General features: G+C 49.6%; 1 protein-coding gene across 3 annotated transcripts in view; it reads right to left on the bottom strand.

Annotated features, from left to right (window-relative positions):
- SHISA6 (shisa family member 6) overlaps window positions 1-25,550 on the bottom strand; it is a 174,012-nt gene that overhangs the window by 7,695 nt on the left and 140,767 nt on the right. The window contains exon 4 of one of the 3 annotated variants that reach the window (XM_058852441.1): window positions 10,484-10,546. The exons of the other annotated variants lie outside the window; for them this stretch is intronic. Within the exon in view, the coding sequence (XP_058708424.1) occupies window positions 10,484-10,546 (63 nt within the window). The remainder of the gene's footprint in view (window positions 1-10,483; window positions 10,547-25,550) is intronic. 3 annotated transcript variants of the gene reach the window in all.

Below are 25,550 nucleotides of genomic sequence, written 5' to 3' on the forward strand. Positions count from 1 at the left end.
GGAATCCCCATCCCTGTGGGGTGGAGGATGCCCCTCTACTGATGTTCATTCTGTTGGTCACTGAGGGGGTCCCTGGGCAGGATCTCAGTGCCCTCTGTCACAATTCTAGTGCTGAGGGCACTGTCAGGGAAGATTAGCACCGAGCCCAGATGCTAAAATTGGCATTTTAAACTTTATAATTAAATTTAAAATTAAATTTTACCATTTAAATTTTAAATTTAAATTTTAAAATTTAAAATTGAATTTTAACTTTCAAATTTCAAATTTTTAATTTTTAATTTTGAATTTTTTTTAATTTTGAATTTTTAAATTTTTAAATTTTAAATTTTAATTTTAAATTTTAAATTTTTAAATTTGGCAGACTGTCTGCAGGGTTTTGAAACCTTGTTCCTTTGCTGCAAGCTGGAAAATGGTCTTTCATCTTTCATCCCAGCCAAGGGAAAGGGACCTGTTGAAATAACTCCCAGGTGTTCAGATATTAAAATGGGCAGATATGAAAGTATTTAACAAAGCAGGCACTTCAATTATTGGAAGCAAAGCCAGAACAGACACCTCTGTCAGACCCCACAGCAGTGATGGGGCTCAGCAGCTGAGGCAAAAGACCAAGGAGGTAGCCAAGCACGGTCTGAAAATGAAACCAGAAGGGTCAATTCTCGGGTGGAGCAGCAGGATGTGCAAGCCTTGGGGTCCCACGTTCCTGTTCCATCCCTAACGTGTCCCCATGGAGAGCAATGTGTGATCAGTGTGCACTCACCTGCCCCGAGCCCTCCTCTGCACCATGGGCTGCCTGGGATAAAGGCACAGATTCTGCCCCAAAGTAACACAGCAGCAGGGGAGTTTCACTGGGAAAACTGCTGGCTTTGTGCAGCCTCCATACACTTGCTAACTTCTCCCATTTCACAGAAAAAAAATGCAGAACAAAATCTGCCTGAGTGCAGACATTTCACAGACATTTTTCTAGACCTGAGTCATAAGTGAATCTGTTTTCTGCAAAGAACTTCTGTAAGAGTGAGGCCATCTCCTCCCCTGCTGCCTTTCTGCCATGTGGAGCCCTGTTTGTTGGACAGCAGAACATTTTCCTCCTCTCTGAATTTTTCATTTCACCTTGTCCTCGCTGCCCCTGCTGCCTGGAAATGAACCCAGCAGTTCATCTGTGTGTCTGCACGGGGATCCAGAGCTGCTTCCACAGCTTTTCTCCCCCTGTGACTTTCCCTGGATATTTTAAACCTCCTGCCAGCCACCCTCAGCACTGCACAGTGTCAAAGGCAGGCTGAGGCAGTCCTGACTTCCTTACAGAATTCAGCACTGGTGAGAAATTCCTCCTAACAATGCAATAACCACCTTGGCTCATAAATCTTCTCTCCCATTCCTTCTGTTCCTCTCTGCTCTCCTGGAACAGGTTCTGGTGTGGCAGAAAGAGCACAGCCCCAAGGGAGCTGGAGTGTCACCTCTCAGAGAATATAATTTCCTTGCTGATGACTTCAATCCATGTCTAATAGACTGACTGCAGGATCAGGGAGTGCATCGGATTCATCAGGGGGCTGGAAACAATTGATTCGATGTTATCCAGTAAACAGAGCCTGGATCAGCATTGAAACCATGTCCCCACTCCTACTCCTGCTTGTGTGGCAAGGACCCCGGGGTAACATCTCTTTGCAAATTCCTCAGCCAGAACCTGTAGCTAATCTCCATTTTCATGGAGGTTTGGACATGCTGCAATGAGCCCAGTCACAGGCATGGAGCCTGTGCTGGGTGCCAGAGCAGGAGCATTAATTGACTGTTTGCATGAGGTGTGTGAAATTAAGTGCCACACATTAATCTGATGGGCTGGTGCAGGATCAGCTCCTCTTCTTGCTGCTTTCCCCATCCAGGCAGTCAGGAACAGACCAGAATGATTCTGGCAAATGAGAAGTCACCTTGAAATCCACTGCCCATCACTCAGCAAAATAAGGGATAAACTGAAATGACCAAAGCTAATTTCAGATGTCTTTTGCATAATGTAGTGTGAGGGGGAGATCAGAGAACTGAGGCACTCTAGTAAGGAGAAATATCTCATGCAATTTATATTCTGAGGCCAGTTCAGCACGAGTTTCTCAGCAGTTTTTCACTCCTGCAATATATTTGAGTCATGCTTGTCTCTGGTCTCTCTTCGGGGTGTTTGTGGGCTCCTGTGGAAGCTGCAGGTCATAATCAACAATCAGGATGTAAATGAAATGTCCCATTCCCTGCAAGGCAGCTGAGGTTGTACACGGTGTTCCCAACATTCCCACTCATCCCAGTCCCATCTCTGGGCAGCTGGAAAACGAGCTCTGTCCCGTGGTACTGGGATTATCTCTGAAGGCCAGGTTTGGTTTCCCCTTTTCCTCAGCACCATCCTGCATCTCTGTGCCGTTTTGTGCCCATTTTCTGGCACACCATCCATCCTGGCAGGGACTGGCAGAGGAACAGGCAGGGGGTGAAGCTCAGCCAGCACAGAGGACACACAGCAGCCACAGGAACCTCAGCCATTGCTCTTGGGTTCTAAACTCTCCTTGCAGCAGCCTTGGAACAGCAGTCAATGCAAGGCTTCAAAATTCTGCTCTGTCTCTGATGAACTCAGCAGGAATTCAGCTCTGCAGCGTTTCCTCACCCTCCAGGCAGCCGTGGCTGGACTCTGGGCAGGGATGCTCCAGCTGTACCTGGCTCAGCCCGTGCCAGGGCTGCCCAGGCTGCACCACCCTGGCACAAGAAGCTCAGGAAGGGAGCAGGAACTCTGTGGAGCTCTAATCTCTCCTCCTGGAGCCCCACCAAGCAAGGTGGGTGCATTTCTTCCAGAACTGCCAGGCCAGCCTGAACCCTGCTGTGTTTTTATAGGAACCAGAGCATCCCTGGGCCAGGCTGTGAGAGGCTCCTGCTCTGCTCACAGCCTGGCACAGGGCTGGGGAGGGGCTGCCTGTGCTCCTGCTACATCCTGGTGATGCCTTAGGATTTTAGCTTTTCTAGTTTTCAGATCCTGCACTAGTTCATAACTCTGAACTCCATACAGAGTGTCAGCTACTGTCTTCACATTTTGGTCAGACAAAACAATCCCTCTGGGCCTGAGATCCAAGGACACACCACAGCCTCAGGCCCTGAGAAGTATAAAAAAGTGAATTGGGGAGGAGAAAACTGGGGGAATGTGACCTCATTACCTGAAACTGGAATTGGAGAATTAACCCCTGATTGCAAATTGACCAATTTCTGTATTTCTGCCTGAAAAACTCGTGCTGCTTTGCCACCTAAGAGGGAAACAAAGCCCCTCTGGGCTGAGGCAGAGCCTCATTTCTCTGCCAGTGCTTTGCAACCTTTCTGCAAGCTCAGGGCTCAGAGAAGTTTCAGGATTTCCAGAGCTGTGCAGAATAGACCTGAAGTCTTCTTGTCACATCTCGCTCTGCCCCTCTTGTTGGAAGACACTTTCAAAGTGTGTTTACATGAGGCACAAAACCTTTCATGTTCAAGGACGGGAGCAGATGATACCCAAAACAAAACAAAAACCAAAGTGAGTTGATGGCAAAGTTTTACACAAAGCTCAAGTGGCAAAAGGGATGTGCTGCAGATTTGCATTTGAGTCTGCACATATGTTGTGCGAATTCTGCAAGACATTTCAACAGATGCCTTTTAAAACATTCACCCAGAGAAAGCAAACAATGTCACCTAGGAGAAGCTGCTACAACCCAGCCTTCTGCTGCTCAGCTTCAGCTCAGCAGAGCTCCAGCCCTCTGTCAAAGCTCCCCCAGCACTGCCTTCTGCTCAGCACTGAGCTGCCTTTGAAGGCTCAGACGCAAAGTCTCGGATTCTGACGCAAGTTCTTACAAAGGGCCCCATTCCTCAGGAAAATCTGGTAGCGCTGATGATGTTCTGGAGCTTTCTGTGCCAGGACTCAGAGCTCCCAGGCCATGCTGAAGTGACACGCTGTCAGAGCAGGCAAAAGAGCTGATGGTCACAGACTCAAATTAAAATTTATAACGTGCATCTTCAGTGTTTGTGTTTTCTCACTTCCGTTTTCTCGTGTTACAAACGCTGTTATTAATAGTGCTTTGCATTTCTCATGACTAATCTCCAGGAGGTTTCTACATTTCCAGGTCAGATCCTCTGTGGTGTAAATCAGAGCTCTCCAGCGAGTAGCTGCCCTCATTTATATGAGCTGGAGAGGGAGGATTTTAAATTCAGCCAGTGTTTAAAACCCTGTCAGGATGGCTCTAGGATCGGGTCTTGCAGAGCTCCTGGCTGAGAACTGAGCAGCAGCCTGAAGCAGGAAGGTGCAGAGGGAAGGGATGCAGCACAGGGGTGCAGGGTGATGCCCTGGGATGTGACAGTGACATCCCTGGGTGCTGTCACGCAGGGGGACCGGCATGGAAAGGGCCCTGAGCACACAGAGTGCTTCACTGACCGGGCTGAGGAGCAGCACTGCTAGGGTGAAAGGGAGAGCTGCAGGAATTACAAGTGCACAGAGCAATCAGAGCAAAGGATCTGCTCATTCTGGAGTCTGCTGCCCTTGCATGGGGGCACAGAACAAAACCCTGGCTCTGGCCCCAGAGCTGGGCAGCCAGGGCTGTGCAGAGCTGGGCTCCTGCTGGGTTTGGGACCGTGGCAAACTCGTTCCTCCCTCCAGCTCTGCAAGGGCCTCATGCCCAGAGCTCATCAGGGCAGGGAGAGGGAGCTGATTCCAAAGGGAAAGTCCCAAAGGCATGGAATGGTTTGGAAAGGATCATAAAAACCACTGGATTGAACCCCTGGCCTGGGCAGGGACACCTTCCCCCATCCCAGGCTGCCCCAAGCCCCAGTGTCCAGCCTTGGGCACTGCCAGGGATCCAGGGGCAGCCCCAGCTTGTGGTGTCCCTGGGAGTGGGTGACTTTGAGGTCCCTTGGAGCCCAGAGCACTGCAGGTTCCTGTGGCTGTGACTGGAGGAGGGGCAGCATCACCTCAGCACAGCCACATCCCCAAAAAGCAGCCCAGCCCTGCACAGAGGGTGGCTCTGCACAGAGGGACAAGGCCAGCAGCTCTCAGGGCACGGCTGGTGGACGTGGCCCTGATTCTCCAGCGAGCTCTAATTCCAAAACTGAGGCTGTGTTGTCCCAGAGCAGTCTGTGTGCTCCAGGAGCAGAGCAGGAGCAGAAGCTGGCAGCCCAGGGGCAGCGGGGATGCAGCAGATCCTGTCACACCTGGATCCTCCCCCACTGCAGCCCTGCCCAAGGTCAGCACGTCAAGGGTCTGTCTGTTCTGTGGGTGATGTGCTCCACATCTCATTCGCTTCTCATTTCCCCCTGGATATTTCTGCTGGGGATAAAGCTAATTTAAACAGTCCTTAATTGTTATGATTTTGTAAACAGTGTCTTAAACACAATAGACACAAAACTCTCAACAAATTGCTGGAGGAGATGTGACAGAATAGGGAATCATTTTCATATCTTCTGGGATTGCCCCAAATTGAAGCTTCTGGTCTGATGTTAGAAAATTGATGCAAGGATTTTTTCAGCAATATATCCCCCAAAGCCCTATTAATGTGGGGGAAGGAAGATGGCCTGGATTTTTGAAATGAAGAAAAGACAAAGAAGGAGGAAAAGAAGGACAGAAAAGAAAGAAAAGAGAGGAAAAAAAGAGAGGATAAAGAGAAGGAAAAATAAAGAGGGAAGGGGAAAAGAAGAAAAGGGAAGGGAAGGGAAGGGAAGGGAAGGGAAGGGAAGGGAAGGGAAGGGAAGGGAAGGGAAGGGAAGGGAAGGGAAGGGAAGGGAAGGGAAGGGAAGGGAAGGGAAGGGAAGGGAAGGGAAGGGAAGGGAAGGGAAGGGAAGGGAAGGGAAGGGAAGGGAAGGGAAGGGAAGGGAAGGGAAGGGAAGGGAAGGGAAGGGAAGGGAAGGGAAGGGAAGGGAAGGGAAGGGAAGGGAAGGGAAGGGAAGGGAAGGGAAGGGAAGGGAAGGGAAGGGAAGGGAAGGGAAGGGAAGGGAAGGGAAGGGAAGGGAAGGGAAGGGAAGGGAAAGGAAAGGAAGGGAAAGGAAGGGAAAGGAAGGGAAAGGAAAGAAGGAAAGGAAAGGAAAGGAAAGGAAAGGAAAGGAAAGGAAAGGAAAGGAAAGGAAAGGAAAGGAAAGGAAAGGAAAGGAAAGGAAAGGAAAGGAAAGGAAAGGAAAGGAAAGGAAAGGAAAGGAAAGGAAAGGAAAGGAAAGGAAAGGAAAGGAAAGGAAAGGAAAGGAAAGGAAAGGAAAGGAAAGGAAAGGAAAGGAAAGGAAAGGAAAGGAAAGGAAAGGAAAGGAAAGGAAAGGAAAGAAAAGAAAAGAAAAGAAAAGAAAAGAAAAGAAAAGAAAAGAAAAGAAAAGAAAAGAAAAGAAAAGAAAAGAAAAGAAAAGAAAAGAAAAGAAAAGAACCACACTCATACATGACTACATAGAGAGGAAACTGAAAAAAGCTCCCACAAGTACAGATATAAAATGAAATTTGCCCCCATCAGTGCAATCCCAGGCATCATCCATGGAAAAACACTTGGCCAAATTCAAACCTTGAAGTAATTGGCTGCTCATGGTGGTTTACTCAGTATTTTTTGAGATGATTGTGAAATGCAATTAACTGGCATAAAAGTCATGATATGAACTTCCTCCTAACCATATTATTTGGAAATGCGCTCAGTATTTATAAAGATGTGAAAAAAAAAAAAAAGAAAAAAAGTTTATTAGGTGCTCTTTAGGTTAGGATAATTATATATGCACTAAATATAATGAGATGAAACTTCAGCAGCAGTAAAAAAATAAAGCAATAAGCTGTACAGAAACTGAGCCCAGGCAGTCAGTGAGTATTTCGGTTATAGCTGATGCTCAGCTCTCTTTTGTGCCCCCAGCTCGGTTTTTTTCCTTCATATTTTAATGTTTTTTATGGGGAAAATCATTTTATGTGCTTATTTTGTGTGAAGGCTGAATATCTAAGCAAGATAAATTAATGTATCAAAAGATTTAGCTGCATTTCATATGTAAAACTTGGTTGTGCTTAGAGCCTAATACTTGCTCCCTCCCACTCACATTTTACATACAAATCACTACATTTCCTAAAACTTCTGTAGAGTTCTTCATTTGCAGCTCAAATCTGCAGCTGAGGTAGAAATAAAGTCTAGAGTTAAGGAAATCCACATGAAAATTCAGATTTCAGTGGAATTGAGGTCTAAAGTCTGTCACTGAAAGCAGAATTTTGACTGAAGATTCTCAAGGGCTGTAGGTACCTCTGGAATGGGATATTTGGTGTCCTGGGAGGGAATTTGGGGCAGGAATAGTCCAGCAACAGAAAAAAGCCAGGGATTTTGGGAAGATGTGGGATGCTCAGAGTCTCTGTGGTTAATTCAGAGCCTTCAACAACAACAACAACAGAGATAAAATTTTTGGGATTGCAGCCAGGGAGAGTCATGGAACTGCAGAGTCCCGGCATGGGTTGGGTTGGAATGGACCTTAAAGTCCATCCAGAGCCACCCCTCAGGGCTGGGACACCTTCCAGGGCTCCAGGCTGGCCTTGGACACCTCCTGTGACTCCCCTGCCTGTGGGAATTGCCTGTCCTGAGATATCCAGCACTGTCCAGCCCTCTGTGCCAGCCAGGCAGGGAGGGAAGGGAGCTCTCCCCTCCCAGCTCTGCGCTAACGAGCCTGGCAGAACAGATTAACTGGGACCCCGCCGTTAATCTGTGGTTATTCCTTCTTGCACCAAGGGCTGGGGTAATCCCAGCTCTGTGCTGAGAAGTTGTGCCCTAAAAGTGGCACCCCCTGCCAGGTTAAACCAGAGCCCCAGGGGATTTAACCCTGGGAAACTGCAGCTGCAGCAGAAGAGCTCCAAGACCCAAGGTCAAACCGGCTTTTTCCTTGTTCTCCCCATTCCCTGTGAGCGTGGGTTGCTCCCATCCCCTGGGATTCGCTTCTTTATGGCAGCTGAAGGCAGCAGGATGTGAGGAGCTGGAGAGCATCTGCCATGGGAAGAGGTGCTGGCCACCCTCTGCCCCCCTCAGCTGAACACTGACCCTCTCAGGGATACTGGGGGGCATCCCCAAAATGCTGCCTGGTGGGACAGCGGCCCCAGCACACATCTGGATCATCCCCACACACCAAAACCCTCTTACGATTCCCCAAAGAGAAGAACTGCTGCCCCACTGCACATCTGGATCACTCCTGGATGCTGAGATCCTGTCATGATTCCCAGAGCAGGGAATGGTGGTTCTGCTGCACATCTGGATCTCTCCTGAGCACTGAGATCCTGTCATGATTCCCAGAGCAGGGCACAGCTGCCCCACTGCACATCTGGATGCTGAGATCCTGCTGTGATTCCCAGGACCTTTGGGAACACACCTGGCTGGGTGCATTTGGCTCTGCTTTTCCCAAGGCCCAGCCAGTGCAGGAAGGGGAAAGGGACCTTGACTTTTCTTCCTGCTCCACCAGGAGCTCTCCTGCAGAGCCTCGGGCTGCCTGTGAGAATCCTCTGCTGCTCAGGCCCAGGATGGAGGGAGTTTGGAGATCCAGGGATTCCAGCTGAAGGCAAAGACCTGTGAAGAGCCCAGCCCAGGGCAGCTGAGCTCTGATCCTGACAGGAATTCCAGGTTTCCAGCCCACCCTGTGGGGTGAGACCCTTGGGAGCTGCTCCAGGCACGGGAGAGATTTTTGTCACCTCCAGGCACTGCCCTGCTGGCTCAGGCTGGCACCCTGAGAACCTTCAGCTGCTCTTTTACTGCTCTTAGGAGGAGCCCAGGCCACCAAGCCCCTCTCTCTGCTCCCTGCAGAGGCTCTGGATGCACAGAGGGGGCCAGGGACAGGCTGAGGGACCACAGGACAGCTCCTGTCCACCTCCAAACCTCCAGGACCACACAGAAAATGTGCCCCGTGCCAGGGAGGGAATTAAATTAAACCTTGGTCACCACCTCAGCAGTAATTCTGAATCCTGCAAACTCTTCTGATGTCTTACTTGGAAAGGCCAAACACAGTTCCAGACTCGGAGAGCAGTGGCTCACCAGCACACATGAGCGTCAGGAACAAAAGCACCCGTGGCCATCTGGATAACTCAGAGGAAAGATGCACCTCTGAATCACATTCTTATTTGTGCTCAGCTCATCCGAGTCACTCCGAAAAACCAAATTATTAAGACACAGGAAGCATGAGGAGTCCAAGACCATGAGTGTATCTGCCTTTGTTTTTTTGTCTCTTAAGTACATAAAAAAGCAAAGCATCTGTTAGGAGCAGAGGGAAGTTTAATTGTTTTGGCACATTCCCTGGAGCTCTTGGATGCGGTGGGACCCTGGTGCTGGAGCTGCTTTAAAGCTCCTGGGCAGACACAAGGACAGCTCAGAACCCAGCAGGGGCTGGATTTTAAGGACGAGTACCAAGACCAAAGAGAAGAGAACACAATTTCAACCCTATTTCTCCATTTTCTTTTTTTTTTCCCCTCAGGAAGGTAAAAAAAAAAACAGAATGAGTAGTCAGGAACATCGGGGGCTGTCAGTTCAGGCTCAATAAATACTGCTGCAGCACTGATGAGTTTAAAGCTGACACTCTTCCTCCTGAAGTGTTTGGAAGGCAGAAAATGAAGCCCTAAGAACACAGTCATACCATGGAAGTAATTTGCAGGCTGAAGAGATGCCTGCCTCCTCTGGGAAGAAGAAACCCCCAAGGTTTTAGGTGATCTTTCCATGGGCAATTGTTCCCCCACCCTCCTTAGCAGCAGGGAGATTTCCACATGTGAACACAACTTGCAATAAATCAGCTCCAGAACAGTCAGGATGAGGCTTCAGGATTCAAAACAAACACCAGGACAAAAAGAGTAACAAACACAGAGACTCAGCACTGCCAGAAGTGACTGAGATGAGATTTACTGAGAGCTTACAGCAGGAGGAATGGATCACACCCCAAAGGCAAAGGGCTCAGGGAGGGACACGGACAGGACCCAGACAAGGCAGCAGCAGAAGAGGGAAGGAAGCAGAGGGATCAGCCAGACATTGGTCTGACTGCACAGAGACTGGGGAACGGGGATTTGGGTGGCAGGGACTGGCCTGGGGCTGGATGGAGCCAGGAGCTGCCAGGGTTTGGCTGGCCCATGGTGGCTCCAAGGGAGGGGGGACACAGCCCAGGCTCCACTGCTGCTCTGGGAAACCCAAAGGAGGGGACAGAAGGGCTGGGGGACAGGGCTGAGCAGAGAGAGGCAGGTTCTGGCCATGGAGGAAGCAAAGAAACATCTCCAGGCTGGGACAAGGTGGAGGAAACCAAGTGGGGAACGAAGGAGGATCTTGGAATTAGACACGAGGCTGATCAGCACAGTTAGAAAAGACTGGGCCATATTTCCCTGTGCACACTATTGAAAATATGGTCCTGTGTTTAATGTTAATGGGAACCATCAGCCATGCAGCACTGCCAGAGGAATATCTCCATTCACATTAAACACACTTTGGTACCAGTAAATGTTACTGGCTGGCAGAGGAAAGTTACAACGTGTGTAATTTTGCTCTTTGCTTTCTCTTACCATGTGTAGGTGTCTGGGTGGCACTGTTTAGTATCAGGTGATTATAATTTTGTTCTTGGTCATCTGAAATTCACAGAAAAAAAAATCCCTTTAAGAACCAGCTTAGCATTGCCACTGATCTGCAGATGATAATTACAGCTCACAGTATCACAGGAAATCTCAGCATGATTAAAGAAAGGAGAAGGAAATGCTTAAGAAAGCAGAAGATTCTGTTATGCAGTTCACTTAAAATTCCAGATGCAAGGAGAGCACGATAATGGGAATCTGCTCCCCTTCTGCTGAGCCTGCAAATGAGGGCTCTCTGCAAAGGTGAGAAACACAGACAGGAGCACACCCAGCTGTAGCTCAGGGTGGGCTGCTCCTGGTGCCCCATTCCCCTGCTCCAGCTCCATCCAGAACAGGCCCTTGGAGCTTCGGAGCTTTGCAGGATGTGAGCCCCAACCACCCAAACCCAGACTGCCCCACTGTGAGCACAGCCACGACCACCACGTCCTGTGTGAGCAATGAGAGGAGTCCAAGGTTTGGCCTCATGGAGTTAAACTGATGCCTCAGTTTCAGCTGTGACATTCTCCAGGTTCTGCCCTGCACTGGTACCTAACTCTGAACTCCACACAAAGTGTCAGCAAGGTCTCCTCACAGCTCAGGCACACACAACAATCCTTCTCCAGCCCCACAACCAAGGACAGCGCTGCAGCTCCAGGCCCAAAAAGTGCAACCAGCAGGGAATTGAGGAGAGCAAGCTGGGAGGATGGGACTGCATCACCTGCAGCTGCAATTGCACAATTCACCCCAAGCTGGAAATGGAGCAGAACTGATCCAAGAGTGAAACTCCTGAGCCAGGGCCCATCCTGGGTGCAGCCACGGCCGGGCTCTTGCAGTGCCCAAGGTGCATCCTTGGAAGGGCTTTTAATAAATCCCTGCTTTATTCCTTTAACCCTGCCCAGCCTCTGCTCCAGGAGCCTCTCCAGGCACCAAACCAGCTGCACATGAGCTCTGGATCCCCCCTCAGGAAAGGGGAATCCTGTGAGACTGAGGCAGCAGTACAGGGGAAGCAATCTGGAATTCCAGCACAATCACTGCTGGAACTGGGGCTGGGAACTGCCTTTGGGGTGGAAAACAGCTCTGTCTCCTTCTCACTGTAATGAAATCATCAGATAAGGGACCCCTGATAAATCCACCACCTTTAGTTTCCATTAAGGAATGAGCTCCTTGCCCAGATCTTCCCAGCATGGATGGAGCTGCAGCAGTGCAGGATGAGAGGAGATCTCCAGGGACCCCTCATGTCCTGCTCTGCTGCTGCAGGGCGTTGCTCCAGTGGCTGCTCTGCTATTCCCAAACCTTTCATGGATATCTCCTCTCCCCCAGAAGATCTGGGTCACCAAGTCTTCCTTTCTGCTTTTCAGACCAATTCCTTCTTTCCAGTGGAGAGAATTCCCCTTATTTCTGCCACAGCTCTTTGTGACCACAGTTGCTGTGTGCTCCCTTATCCTTCATTTTACCCTTGTCCTTCATGCTGACACCATTGCTTTCCTGTTTCCCTGTAAAACCTGCTCTGCCTCGGCTCCCTGTCATTCCAGAACCCTTTGCTCCCCCTGAGCCAGATCCTCCTCGAGGCTGGGATGTGTTTCTGAGAGAGCCCTAACCAGGACAGCGTGGAATTCCTGCATTGTCCCAGCTTCTCTTGCTCACACAACAAGTGATATTTTAATTTTCCTGGTCTGTGTAAAGTCTGTGATCCTTTATAGCTCCTTATTACTTTTCCAAGGAACTCTCCAATTGTTCTCCAACACAGAAAAGTCTTTTTAGCATTCCTGCTTCAGCCCGAGGCATCTCATTTTTCTCCATTTAATCAATTTATTTTCAGGCTATTTATCCAATTTGTCAAGAACATTTTAAATTCTAATCCTGTTCTCTAATAGACTTACGGTCATCCAAGCTTCATATCACCTGCAAATTTAATAAGCAAATTCCTTTTCCACCAGGAACAGAGAAACCAAATCCAGAACCACATCAGGCCATCCTTCCCCTGATATTTGGTCCCTGCATGGTCACTCAACTCTCATGACCTCCACCCCAGACAGGTTCATTAACACCCTGCTTCTCTAATTAATCTCACATTGCTTTGCTAGAAACTGCTGGAAGCCTTGCTAAGGTCATGATCCTTGATATGAATTATTTCTCCCTGGCCATAAAACACAGCAAAAATAATAAAAATAAGGTTAAACTGCCATTATTTGTTTCTGAGTGTTGGCTGCTTGTTTTTCTCTCTCCCTCACTATGGGGAGTGTCTGGGTGCAACCAGGATTAAAATCAGAGTTTATTTACTCAGGTGACAACAGACTGGGCATCTTCACCTGCTTCCTGCTCCACCCAGAATTGAGGCACTCCTTATATCCCAGACAAATGGAAAAATGGAAGGGTTTTAGCCTGGCTGCCAGCATGAGATGAGCAAACCTTGAGAGGAGTCCAGGTCCACAAGGACACCTCAAGTGCCCCTAAATAAGTTCCCTACAGGTTTCCCTAGTTTGAATTTTCCTCTCATGCCTTCACTGTTGATTGTTTTCAACAAGGAAAAAATGTGCAGGAACTCCTTTTGTGACTTTGTTTTAGTTTCTGTTCCTCCACATAGTCAATTTTCAATTTAATGTGAAAACCGGACCAGAGGATGGGGGACAAAGAAGAAACTGGATATTTCTGGAATCCTTTTAACTGTCTGGAGGGATTTTCAGAGCTATGGGATCAGATGGGTTAATTTTCACCTGGTTCCCAACAAGCACGGCGTGGATTCCTGCTCATCCCTGGAAGTGATCAAAAAACACACAAATGTGACATTTGGGGATGTGGTTGGGTGACCATGGTTGGTTGCTGCTGTGTTGGTGGCTGGACTGGATGACCTTAAAGGTCTTTCCAACCTGAGCAATCCTTACTGGGACCCTGTGGACTCTGAGGATGAACACTCTGTGTCCTTTTTCCAGTGTCCAACCACCCTGGCAGTGAGGGGGATTTTTCTGGATGTTTGGGTGGAATTTTGTGTGTTAGGGTTTGTGCCCTTTGCCCTGGCACTGGGCACCACTGGGAAGGGACTGGTTCCACCTTCTTTGTTCACTCCTCAGTTCATCCCAGGCACTGAGAGACCCCCTGAGCCTCCTCCTCCCCAGGCTGAGGAGCCCCAGCTCAGTCCCTTCAGCATCTCCTGGCCCTTTGCTGGACCTGCTCCAGTTCAGCCATGGCTGAACTTTTACCTTTCATATTCTCCAGGTTCTGCCCTGCACTGGTACCTAACTCTGAACTCCACACAAAGTGTCAGCAAGGTCTCCTCACAGCTCAGGCACACACAACAATCCTTCTCCAGCCCCACAACCAAGGACAGCGCTGCAGCTCCAGGCCCAAAAAGTGCAACCAGCAGGGAATTGAGGAGAGCAAGCTGGGAGGATGGGACTGCATCACCTGCAGCTGCAATTGCACAATTCACCCCAAGCTGGAAATGGAGCAGAACTGATCCAAGAGTGAAACTCCTGAGCCAGGGCCCATCCTGGGTGCAGCCACGGCCGGGCTCTTGCAGTGCCCAAGGTGCATCCTTGGAAGGGCTTTTAATAAATCCCTGCTTTATTCCTTTAACCCTGCCCAGCCTCTGCTCCAGGAGCCTCTCCAGGCACTGCTCTGGAGGGGCAGGACCCCTGCCCTGCCCCCCTGGTCCCATTCCCGGGCTGTGTCCCGGGATGCTGCTGCCTCCTTTGCCACAAGGGCGCATCGCTCCCTCATCTTCCTCTTGTCCCAGCACGAATTCCAGCGGTTCTTTTAGCCCCGTTTTTTACCTTATTTATACGTTCTTCAATCTATTTTTGAGCTTGCAAAGCAGGTGGTGAGTAAGGAGCCCGCTGTATTTCTCGGTGACCTCTCCCTGATGACATTTGGAGCTGATATGTTTGAGCATGACTGAATCCACAGACACCTCTGTCCTGCAAGCCTTGGGAAGATGAATTTCTCCATCCTTCCAGAAGCTTTCTGAGGAGCTAAAGGAGGGCAGGGACTTCCAGCAAAGCTCATTTACAGATGGAGCAGCAGCAAAGAGCTGAACCCCGAATTCTGTGTGTGCTGTTCGCTGCAGGTGCTGCTCACACGCTGCGCTGAGAGGGGACACGGAGATGGGACACTCCAGCTGTGAAATACCGGTTTGTAGAACAGGAACAGACACAACCTGAACACACCAATTGTTCCAGAAGGGAACCAGCAGAGGTTTCTCTCCTCTCACGGGTCACTTATTCCCACAACCTCGCTCCTGGGGGAAATTGGCTCCTCATTGAGGACAGTTGCACCTGAATAGGAACCATCGTCTTCTGATTCTGAGCCGCTTTTCATTTCACCTCAAATCCTTTCCTTTCCTCGTTCCTTTCCTTTCCCCTTTCCTTTCTTCTCTCCTCTTTCTCCTTTCCTTTCCTTTCCTTTCCTTTCCTTTCCTTTCCTTTCCTTTCCTTTCCTTTCCTTTCCTTTCCTTTCCTTTCCTTTCCTTTCCTTTCCTTTCCTTTCCTTTCCTTTCCTTTCCTTTCCTTTCCTTTCCATTTTTATTTCCTCTATAAAAACCTCAGGTGTTTCGAGGCTCCTGCTTCAGCAATGTCAGAACCTGAATTATTGGCATTTTGATGTGGCTGAGCTAATCAAGCATCTGAATGCAGCACTGGGCTTAATTTACCACTTCTGTAGCCCTTTGTAAACACTTTCTAAGCAATAAAACACTTTAAAATGATGGCTGAGCCTTCCTACACCTCTTCAGGTTTAACAAGATAATGCTGTTAATTGTGAAGTGCCAGTTAGGCAGAAGCTTATCTATTGTTGAGACAAGGATCTGAGTTCAAAGCTATTTACCAGGAAACTCCATTAGGGGAAGAAAGGAGCCACAGGGCTCTGAATTGCCAGGCCACAATAGGAAATTTCTGAGCGCAGCTGGAGGAGCGATCAGATAAAATAACCAGCAGAAAGAGTGAGATGTTTCACTGGAAAAAAGGAAAGCAGTGCTCCCACTCCTTTGTAAACACGAGCACAGAAGACACGTTCCTTTCCATTTACCCTTTATTATTTTATTTATTTTATTAAACTGCCTCTATCCACAAGTGTTCTCACTTTTAGCCTTCTCCCTCCATGCTGTTGGCTGCGTGGGGCTGAGTTCCCGGCTGGGGTTAAACCCCAGTCCCCACCTGAATTATCGGCAGCAAGGTGCAAAACCCTGGGTAATGTTAAAGAACATTTTAAATAGCACACAAAGGGTTCCTACTGCACTTCCTACCCCGAAAATTCTCCTTTTTTTCACATATTTAACCTTTCCTTTGGTACTTGGTTTTAGTCTTCTCTGGAGCCTATTTTTTTTTTCCACACTCAGGGTTTTCATATGGGAATACCACTAATAAAAATTTGATTTATTGTGTTCTATAATGGAAAAAAAAGAAAAAATCAAGTATAAGAATATTTAAAGAAAATGCTATATTTTCCAGCCTGTCTTTCCTAATAAAATTCCTTATGAAAACTGCAAAGCAAGGGTATTTTTAATATATGCCAACCGTATTACAGATATATCTGTAACTGTAATACAGATATATGATCATTCTGACAGTCATGCTATACTTTGCATTCCTTTTAGAGGAATTATTAAAGCGCTGGGAACTGCTCGGAAATCTGTAGTTAAAAGAAATGGCCTTAAGAGGACCCATCAGCCTAGGAAGGGATGCAGGGCAGGGGCAGAATCCTCATTCCTGAAGGGATTTAAAAGAGGGGTGGATGTGGCATTTGGGGCTCCGAGTTAGTGGTTGAACACTTGGAAGCCTTTTCCAACCCAAATGATTACACAAAAAACAATTCTTTGCCTCCTGTCTCTCTGGTCTGGACACCAGAACTGCAGAGATTTCCCGAGCAGGATGGAACCAGCAGTTGTTGTGCTGATGACAAGAAACCTCTTGATATCCGCACTAATGAGGAGAAAATCCCTTTCCAGGGCTGATCCTCTCCAGGAGGCTGGAGGAGCTGAGTGGGATCTGAGCCCGAGGGCAGGGAGGAAAGCAGCCCAAAAGCTGCTGAGGAGAATGGAAATACTTCCAGAACAAAGCTCCTCGTTCATCAGGCACCCTCCAGCATTTGCTGTTCACAATTTGTATTCCAGAGGGGAAGCCTGGAGCAAACGCCCTTCAGCTGCTGGATGGTCAAGCAGGGCTGGAGGGGGGAGGCACCAAGCCTTTCCCAGGGATTTTGGGCAGTGAGAGGGGGAATGAAGCCCAAAGCCCCTCCTGAGCCAGGGCTCAGAGGTGATGAGCACAGCAATATTTAACCTAATTGATGGTTAAAGCCCAGCTGCCTTTCGTGCACACGAGGCAATAGTTAATTCCTTTCTACTCCTGTGCTGTGAATATCCTGCTTGCAGAGGGTTCCTGCACCTGCCTGCCACTCCCCAAGCACGCTGACCCCTCAAAATGGACTGTGGCAAGGGGCAAACGAGACAAACCCAGGAGTTAAGCTGCTGATAGAGTCAGTCATTAGAGGGGCTGGAAATGCCAAATGAAAGGTTGTCCCCAACCCCTCCGTTTGATATTCATTATGTCAGGTTTTTGTTCTACCATCCCAACCTATTTTTCAACAGTAATCCTGTGACTCATTCATTGAACAGGATGCTCGGGGAATAAGGCAGCTATTCAGGAGTTATTTTAATCCTCATTAAGCGGTGAATGGCCCTGTTCTTTAGTATCCCACGCTATCCAAATCCTGCACTGATTATGGAACTGTTATTTTCCATGTCGGCTTTTCCTCTCCACCCATCCGAGCCTCACAAGCAGCTCCCAGACTCCGGTGGCAGGCAGGGTGGGGGCTGCCAGCCCAGGCTGTACCTGAGCCCAGAACAGGTGTGCTCACACCTGCCAGCCTTTATTCCTTTTGAGGAACAGCCCTGGAAAACTCGGGGCAGGTTTTTCGTATCACACAGGGGATTTTGAATAGGATTTTGCAAGCAGAAATCAGCTGCTAATTAATCATGCCCCTTTTGTGGGGGTGGAAAGGCAGCTGGAACAGCTCCTGGCTCACCTGGGGGGAAGATAATGAAGGCAGGTGGAATCTCTGGCCACACAATAGGAGCTGTGGGACTGGAAATGCTCCCCCAGCCCAGTTCAACCCCAGGTTTGTCACTCTCCATCCCAGCCAGGGCAGTGAGGGCACAACCTCCTGGTGAGGGGCACCTGATGGAGCTGAGGGGGCTCAGCCTGGAGAAAAGGAGCTCAGGGGGAACTTCTGGTTCTGCACAAGTCCCTGGCAGGAGGGGACAGCCGGGGGGGTCGGGCTCTGCTCCCAGGAACAGGGACAGGAGGAGAGGGAACGGCCTCAGGCTGGGCCAGGGGAGGCTCAGGGTGGATATTGGGAAAATTCCTTCACAGAAAGGGTGGTCAAGCTTTGGAAGGGGCTGCCCAAGGAGAAGGCAGATCACCATCCCTGGAAGGGCTCAAAACGTGTGTGGATGTGGCACATGAGGACGTGGTTTTGGTAATGAACGAGCTGCTGGGGCTGGGGTGGTGCTTGGGGACCTCAAAGGACTTTTCCTACCAGAATGACTCCAGACTCTGTGGCTGTGGCAGCCCATTGGAGCCCAACACTTTGGAAAACTGCACTGGAGGTGCTGGAAACTTTGGGGAGTGAGAAACCAAAGGGATTTTGAAAGGCTCTGATCAACTCAACCTCCCCCAGATCCATCCCTGGGCAGACCCTGCTGCTCCAGCCCCATCAGCAGAGCCTGCCAGGGGTGCCCAGCACCCAGTGCTGCTCTGGGAGGTGCTGGCACAGCAAGGGCAGGCAGGAGGTTGGTGCCTCTCAGCCCTGGAGCTGCTGCAGGCTCCTCAGCAGGATCTGCACTCTGGGCTTGGCTGCAGGAACTCCCTGGCAGTGCCAGGAGGGATGTCAGGGTCACCTGGACACCACCAGTGCTTTCCCTGGAGCTGCCACTCGTGCTTCTCCCGACCCCCTGCCCCTTCCAGCAGTGCTCCAGGCAGGGATTTCACCTGCAAAGCACCCACCGAGTGCCTGAAGGCTGTGAGTGAACATTGCACTGGAGACCTCGGCTCAGTCTTCTGCTGCTTTTGACCCTTTGTTTTTCCAGCTTGGGTTGCTTTTATTCCTTATTTTAAGGCCATATGAAATGAAAGCTCAAAGGAAATCTAAAAAATGAAGTAGGAGGTGAATCAAAGAACCACAGAATGTCCTGAGCTGGGAGGGATCCACTGGGATCATGAGTCCAACTCCTGACCCTGCCCAGACCCCCCAACAATCCCACCCTGGGCACCCCTGGAGCTCTGTCCAAGCTCTCCTGGAGCTCTGGCAGCCTTGGGAATGTCACCATTCCCTGGGGAGCCTGGGCAATGCCAGCACCCTCTGGGGGAAGAACCTTTCCCTAAATTCAACATAAACCTCCCCTGGCACAGCTCCACCATGTGCAGCTGCAGGTGGAGAACACTTGGCTGCAGTGGGCACTGAAGTTCTGCAGGTTATGACTGAGAAAAATAAAGAAAAAATAAAAAAAAATCAGCAAGACCCACCAAGCTGCGTGGTGGGGAAAAAATCCTTCTCCCTGAAATATCTGAGTAAAAACAGGAGCGGGGGGAGGATGTTCTCGTACAACAGGGCTTGGGGTTCACTCACAAAAATCTGTCTCCTGTGCTGAGAAGCTGCACAAATCACACACTCATTCACAGTGGATTCTCCTCCTCCCACACAGCCCTCGTATCCACGGTGGAACATGGAAACCAGGCCCACTCCCGAGCTCCCTACACACCAACATATGTCTCCCTCCCAGCACATCCCTGCAGCTCCTCCCCAGTGCCAAACTGCCAAAGCAAGCTGCAGCCCAGAGCTGGGCATGAGGAAAATGCAACTTCTGTTTTCAAGCAGCTACAGCTAAAAAGGGCACTTGCAGAAAAAAAAACACACAAAAAAAAAAACCAAAAACAAAAACAAACCAAAGCCATGAGAAAAATATTTCCTGATCTTGGCTTTAAAGTGATGTTTTTAAAAACAGCAGCACAGTGGTGAATAAAGGTCACAGAGAGCTCCGAATCTCTCTCTTTCCAAGGAAGATGATGCCTTCTGGAGCATCTTTGGGCAGGCTGTTGGCTTGGAAAAGAAATGGTTTTTCCTCCTCATGGACAGTGAGTGTGAGGGCTGTCCAAAGGGCAGCTTTTGCTGCTCTTCCCAGAGCCTGGCTGGCTCAGCACGGGAGGCTCTGGGAAAGGACATTTCCCTCATGGGGATCCCCCAGCAATGCCTGAGCTCCAGAGAGCAGCAGCCAGGTGCCCTCAGCCAGCTGGGAATGTCTGAACTCACCTGGAGCTGGAGTTCAGCTTCCCTCTGTAGCATTTCCTGCTTTATTTGCTCTGATTCTCATTGTTTTCACCTAACCCCTTGCTATCCCTTTCTCACAGAATAAATCAGGAGAAAAAAGTGGAGAAAGGACAAGAAGAAATCCAAATGAAGAGAAAGAGCAAGAACTTTCTGTCTAGGAAAGTTCTGCAGAGCCCAGGGCACAAACCTGGCTGGTGTTGACAACCAGGATCCCCCCTGTGAGAACTTCACACTGCCTTGGAAACACAAATTGGATAAATATGGCCTGGTTTCCTCAAAAATCCAGCAGCTGAGCAGGCTGCAGGACTGACATCAGCCAGCAGTGCACAGCAGCAGCTGGGGGAGCAGCCCTGGATGCAACCTTTGGAAACACATCCAGAATGTGCCACTCACGGGGAAAACATATGGTCAGGAGAGAACAAAATTGTCCTTTAAAGGGCATTGCTGGAGATGGAGTTGATTTGAGAAGGTATAAATAGTCTGGGTGTCTAAAGCAGGATTAGTTAAATGCAATCTTTGGTGGAAGGCAGCCAGCTCTTGCACATTCCGAGTGTTGAGATAATTATGCAAATACCTTTGGAAGTAACACCAGGTCCCTTTTAACCCCCTGGTATTGGCAGAAAGGAGAAGGGAAGGGAACACAAAGTCCTGCTCTGGTTTTTCCCTCTGCCACAAAGTACAAAGAGAAAAAGCTGAGGATGAAATCCCTGTGAGAAGGGCTCTCCACTGAGTCCAGGAGTGCTTGGACCTCAAATCCACCTGGAGAGCAGAAATCCAGCCCTGGTCACTGCTTCCCCTTAGGGAACACCAGGGCCTGCCTGTCCATCCTGACTGAAGAGAAGCAGGAATCAGCAGAGAGCTCAACCCCCTGCCTGCTGCCCTCCCAGCATAATCACAGGAAGAACAATCGGATTTGTTTTCCCATGGAACTGAAAGGCTTTGGATCTGTCTCCAGGTCCTGGCAGGGGGATGCAGACCCTGGAGAGGAGGGCGGCTCCCAGCTTGCCCAGAGCCCAGCAGGGCTTTCCCAGCCTCAGGAATGATAAATGTGCGGTGTTAGAAGCAACACCACGATGCAGATAAATAGACTGAAGTTCCTAACTGGTTTTAAATCATTCCAAAGCCATAGAAATTCACTTGCTCCTCATCTGTCAGCAAGGCATGGCCAGCCTGGAGGTGTCTGGGCAGAAAAGCAAAGACTTTCTGTTTATGTGACACAGCAAGAGCGGCTGTGAGGGGCCAGGAACGTGAGGATGTGTCTGTTGTGACGGCTTGGAATTAATTCCACCCTTTTGCTGATTCCTGGCATTTTGTTTTCCCTGGATGGAGGCTCGTTTGCATTCCTGTCAACTGCTAAACGTGGCTTTGGGCCAGTGCTTTCGGGACAATTAAGATCCAGATGCGATCGAGCACTGATCAGAGTCTTATCTCTAAGCAGATAAAGAAGTCCCCAGCACTAATCAAGCCCTTAAAATGAACCATGGCTGTAAGTGCTCTATTAAGGCACAAAGAAAGGGGCTCCGTGTTAGGGAAGAAGGGAAAGCTCTATTTAAATCCTAATCCTATCAGCAATTAAGCAGATGGTTAACTTTAAGCATCTGCTTAAGCCTAACTGAAGTCACGTTAAAGAGTGGCTTCCAAAACAGTGATTCTGCAGAAAGATCTGCGTGTGACAGTGTCCAAACCTCGCTGTGCACTGAGAATTCCCGGCTCTGTTCTGGCAGCAAAGGGAGAAGGGGGCACAGACTCTTTGAAGGAGCTGAGGACAGACCAGGGAATCCTGGAATGGGCTGGGTTGGGTTGGGAGGGACCTTAAATCCCACCCAGAGCCACCCCTGCCATGGCAGGGACACCTTCCCCGTCCCAGGAGCTCCCAGCCCTGTCCAGCCTGGCCTTGGGCACTGCCAGGGATCCAGGGGCAGCCCCAGCTGCTCTGGGCACCCTGTGCCAGCCATCCCCACCCTCCCAGGGAACAATTCCTGCCCAAAATCCCATCCAGCCCTGTCCTCTTTGAGTTTGAAGCCATTCCCTGTGTCCTGTCCCTCCATCCCCTGTCCAAAGTCCCTCCCCATCTTTTTTGGAGCCCTTTCCAGGTACTGGGAGGCCACAACAAAACCATCCCAGAGCCTTCTCATCTCTAGGCTGCACAATCTCAATTTTCTCAGCCTTCCCCAGATATCCTAACTCTGACCACCAGCAGTGACATATTCCTGATATGAAGCACAGATTCTTGGGTATTTAATACATTCATACTATTTTAAGAAGAAATATTTAATTGAATAAAAAACCCTTTTTCCATACATTGTGATTAGAAATTTTCTGTTTGGGCAACTCAAAACCAGCTGGAATGACAAACAGCCTTTTTTTAAATATAACTTTAAATCTTTTTGTTTGTAAGCCTCAGAGCAATTCAGATATTGTGAATATTGGATTACTGCTAAAGGGAAAAATACAGTTTAAAGTCCAGGTATTCCAGGAAAGCTGCCTTGATTCCAGTGTCCCAAATTGCTTGGAACTGTCAACATATCAGAATAATGAGCCTGTCTCTAGTGACGATAAGTTACAGTATTTATCATTATTTAGGTCTGCTCAGACAGGTCTTATTTGGAAAAATTCTGTCAAAAACTACTGAAGTAACACCTTTAAAAACAGCAGTAGTGCTTGTGGGATCCTGCCATCCCTTTCCATGGAAAAGGAGCATTCTCTGGATGTCCAGTTGTCCAGTTCATAAATCTTTCAAGCCCCAGCTTCTGGAATCCTTTAATTAGGTGGGAATCTCACTGATCTTTAGTTAAAGGAGATCACTGCCTCTCTTTTGTATAGACACAGCAAAAGGCAAACAAAAGACATCAACATTTATTTCTTCTGAACCTGTGGATTTGGGTTCAACCTCAGATTTATTTTTTTTTCCCCAGTCTCAGTTGTGGTTTCTTTACCACGTGTGGTTGAAACCCCCTGCATAACTCATGGAATATTTACTGCTTTCCTGTGGAAGGGGGGATCTGGCAGAGGACAGGATTTATTCAGCAGAGTGAGCTCTCTCCTGTAGGCAAAGCAATTCCCATTTATTTACTCACTCCCTTCCTTCCATGGGAATAGTTATGTTGGCAGATTGGATCCTCACCTCTGCCTGCTGGAACACAGCTTTTATTGGGTTTTATCGGGGTTTATTTCATTTTATTTCTGCACCAAACTCACCAAGGCCAAGCAAAGCAGTTCTGTGTTCACAGTAACTGGTGCCAGGGGTGATGGCACTGGAGGAGAGGCTCCTGCTCCCTCCTCAGCCCTCAGGGAAATGATTCTCATCCCTCCCTCGTGCCTGTTTTTATAGGATCTGCAGGAAATTCCCTCTGCTTTTTCATTTGTCTGTTTTTGCCATTGAGTTTTAGCCAGATCAGGTTCCTGATCTCACTTTTGTACAAAGATGGGAGGGAGGGTGAGGGGATGAGATGGGATGGGATGGGATGGGATGGGATGGGATGGGATGGGATGGGATGGGATGAACATGTGGATTAGGATGGGATGGGATGAACATGTGGATGAGGATGGGATGGATATGGGGTGAACATGGGGATGCTGACACACTGCAGTGCCCTCAGTTCAGATGCAGAGCCTGTCCCCTGAGGAAGGGTCTCCAAAATCAGGCTGGGGAAACTCTACCAAGTGCAAGGACTCATTTCATGTGGCCATTCCCCTGCCCCATACCCAGGCTCCCCTCCCTTTTTTATTTAGCATCACATGTATTTATTCTGGTTTCTTTACCCAGATCGTGTCCAGATGAAGCTTTAAATGTGAGAAAATTTAATAAAGAAATGCAGCTTCTTGGAGGAATAAAGAGCTGATACTCGGTGGTAAGTAGGTCTGGCATTTATAGTGTAAATGTGACAAGTGATGTGACAAATGGTGTGACAAGTGATGTGACAAATGGTGTGACAAGTGATGTGTGCCATTTATCCTGTGAATCCCAGCGTGGGGGAGGTGGGGCAATGGGGATCCTCCGTGGGAAGGACTGGACTGGGTGTTGGGAGGCACTGCTGGCTCCTTTTCTCTCTCCAGACCCATCTCCAGGCCAGAGCGTGGGGAACTGCACCAAACTGGGGCACTGACCAGCCACAGCTTTTCCCACAGCTGATCCTTCCCACGTTTTGGCTGCCACAGGAACTGCTCCAGCATGGTGCCAAGGGGTGGAAGGCAGTGCTGAAGCTGCACGTGCTGCTGAAGCACTGAAAACCCCCAGGCTTAGAAAAATGAGGCTGCACAGATGGCTGGGAGCTGAAATCAGCTCGCCAAGAGCTCAACAGATACACCTGGTGTCATTTGCTGTCATAAAAGCCATATTTCAGCTGTGATCGTGTTTCGTGGCTCCTGGGCCGGGCTCTCCACACAGCAGGTGGTTTTTTGTGGTGCAAAACCCTCCCAATGCAGCTGCAGAGCAAAGCACTGCCCCTGCCAGGCTCCACAGCACCAGCCGTGGCATGGACAGAAAAACCCTTCCAAGGACTACAGGCAGTAAACATTTGGATAAAAGTAAAATCAGCATCCTTGAGGGGAAGGGGCTGCCCCGAATCTGAGCTAACATCTGTGGCAGGGAGAGGATTTGGGCTCTAAGAGCTGCTCCCCATCTGCTCAGTGGTTTCTGTGCTCAGATTTGGGGCAGGTTTCAGCTGAGGGCAGCTCCTGTGCAAACCATGGTTCCCAGAGCTTGCTGACACTTCCCAGGAACCTCACACTGCTTCCCAGGAACATCACAGTGCTTCCCAGAGCTCCAAACTTCTTCCCAGGAACCTCACACTGCTTCCCAGAGCTTCTCACTGCTTCCCAGGAGCATCACAGTGATTCCCAGAGCTCCACACTGCTTCCCAGAGCTCCAAACTTCTTCCCAGGAACCTCACACTGCTTCCCAGGGATACCCCACTGCTTCCCAGAGCTTCTCACTGCTTCCCAGGAACTTCACAGTGATTCCCAGAGCTCCACACTGCTTCCCAGGAACATCACACTGCTTCCCAGAGCTTCTCACTGCTTCCCAGAGCTTCTCACTGCTTCCCAGGAACTCCCCAGTGATTCCCAGGAACTCCCCAGCGATTCCCAAGAATGCCACTCTGCTCCCCAGAGCCTGCCCAGCACATCCCAGTGATCTGTTCCCCATCCCAGGGGTGGGATAGCCCTGGGAAACGCACACCTCGTTCCTGGGGGCACAGGGGTGCAGTGCCCCTGGGGGCTGTGGCTGAAGGGGCTCAGGATCCCCCCTGAGCTGGGTGGTCTCTGTTCCCCCTGCTCATGGGGCAGATCCTTCCTGATCTCTGCGTTTCTGGGTCCCGTGGCAGCCACAGCGTTCCCTGTCCCTCACTGGAGAGCTCCAGGTCCCTCCTGCCCTTCACCCTCTGCAGATCTGTGTTTTGTGATCCTCAGTGCCGTGGGCAGGTTCTGCCCAGCCCTCCCTCCCCCTGAGCCCCCCTGCCCTGCTTTAGGGGGCCGAGGGGCAGCGAATGAAGGGCACAGACACATCAATACCTCAGAGCTCCTGCTGCCAGCTCTGCCTGAGCTCTGCCTGAGCTCTCTCCGTGCTTCCTCTCGCTGCTGAGGCTCTGGCAGGGGAAGGAGTGGAGCCTGCAGTGTTCAGGGACAGCAGGGACATGGCTCAGCCCATCAGGAGCCAGCATTATTGGGCAGTGCTGTTCTCTAACCAACCCTCCCCTGCTGTGGCACT

The sequence above is a fragment of the Poecile atricapillus genome, chromosome 17 (assembly GCF_030490865.1).
Source record: "Poecile atricapillus isolate bPoeAtr1 chromosome 17, bPoeAtr1.hap1, whole genome shotgun sequence".
NCBI classification, from domain to species: domain Eukaryota; kingdom Metazoa; phylum Chordata; class Aves; order Passeriformes; family Paridae; genus Poecile; species Poecile atricapillus.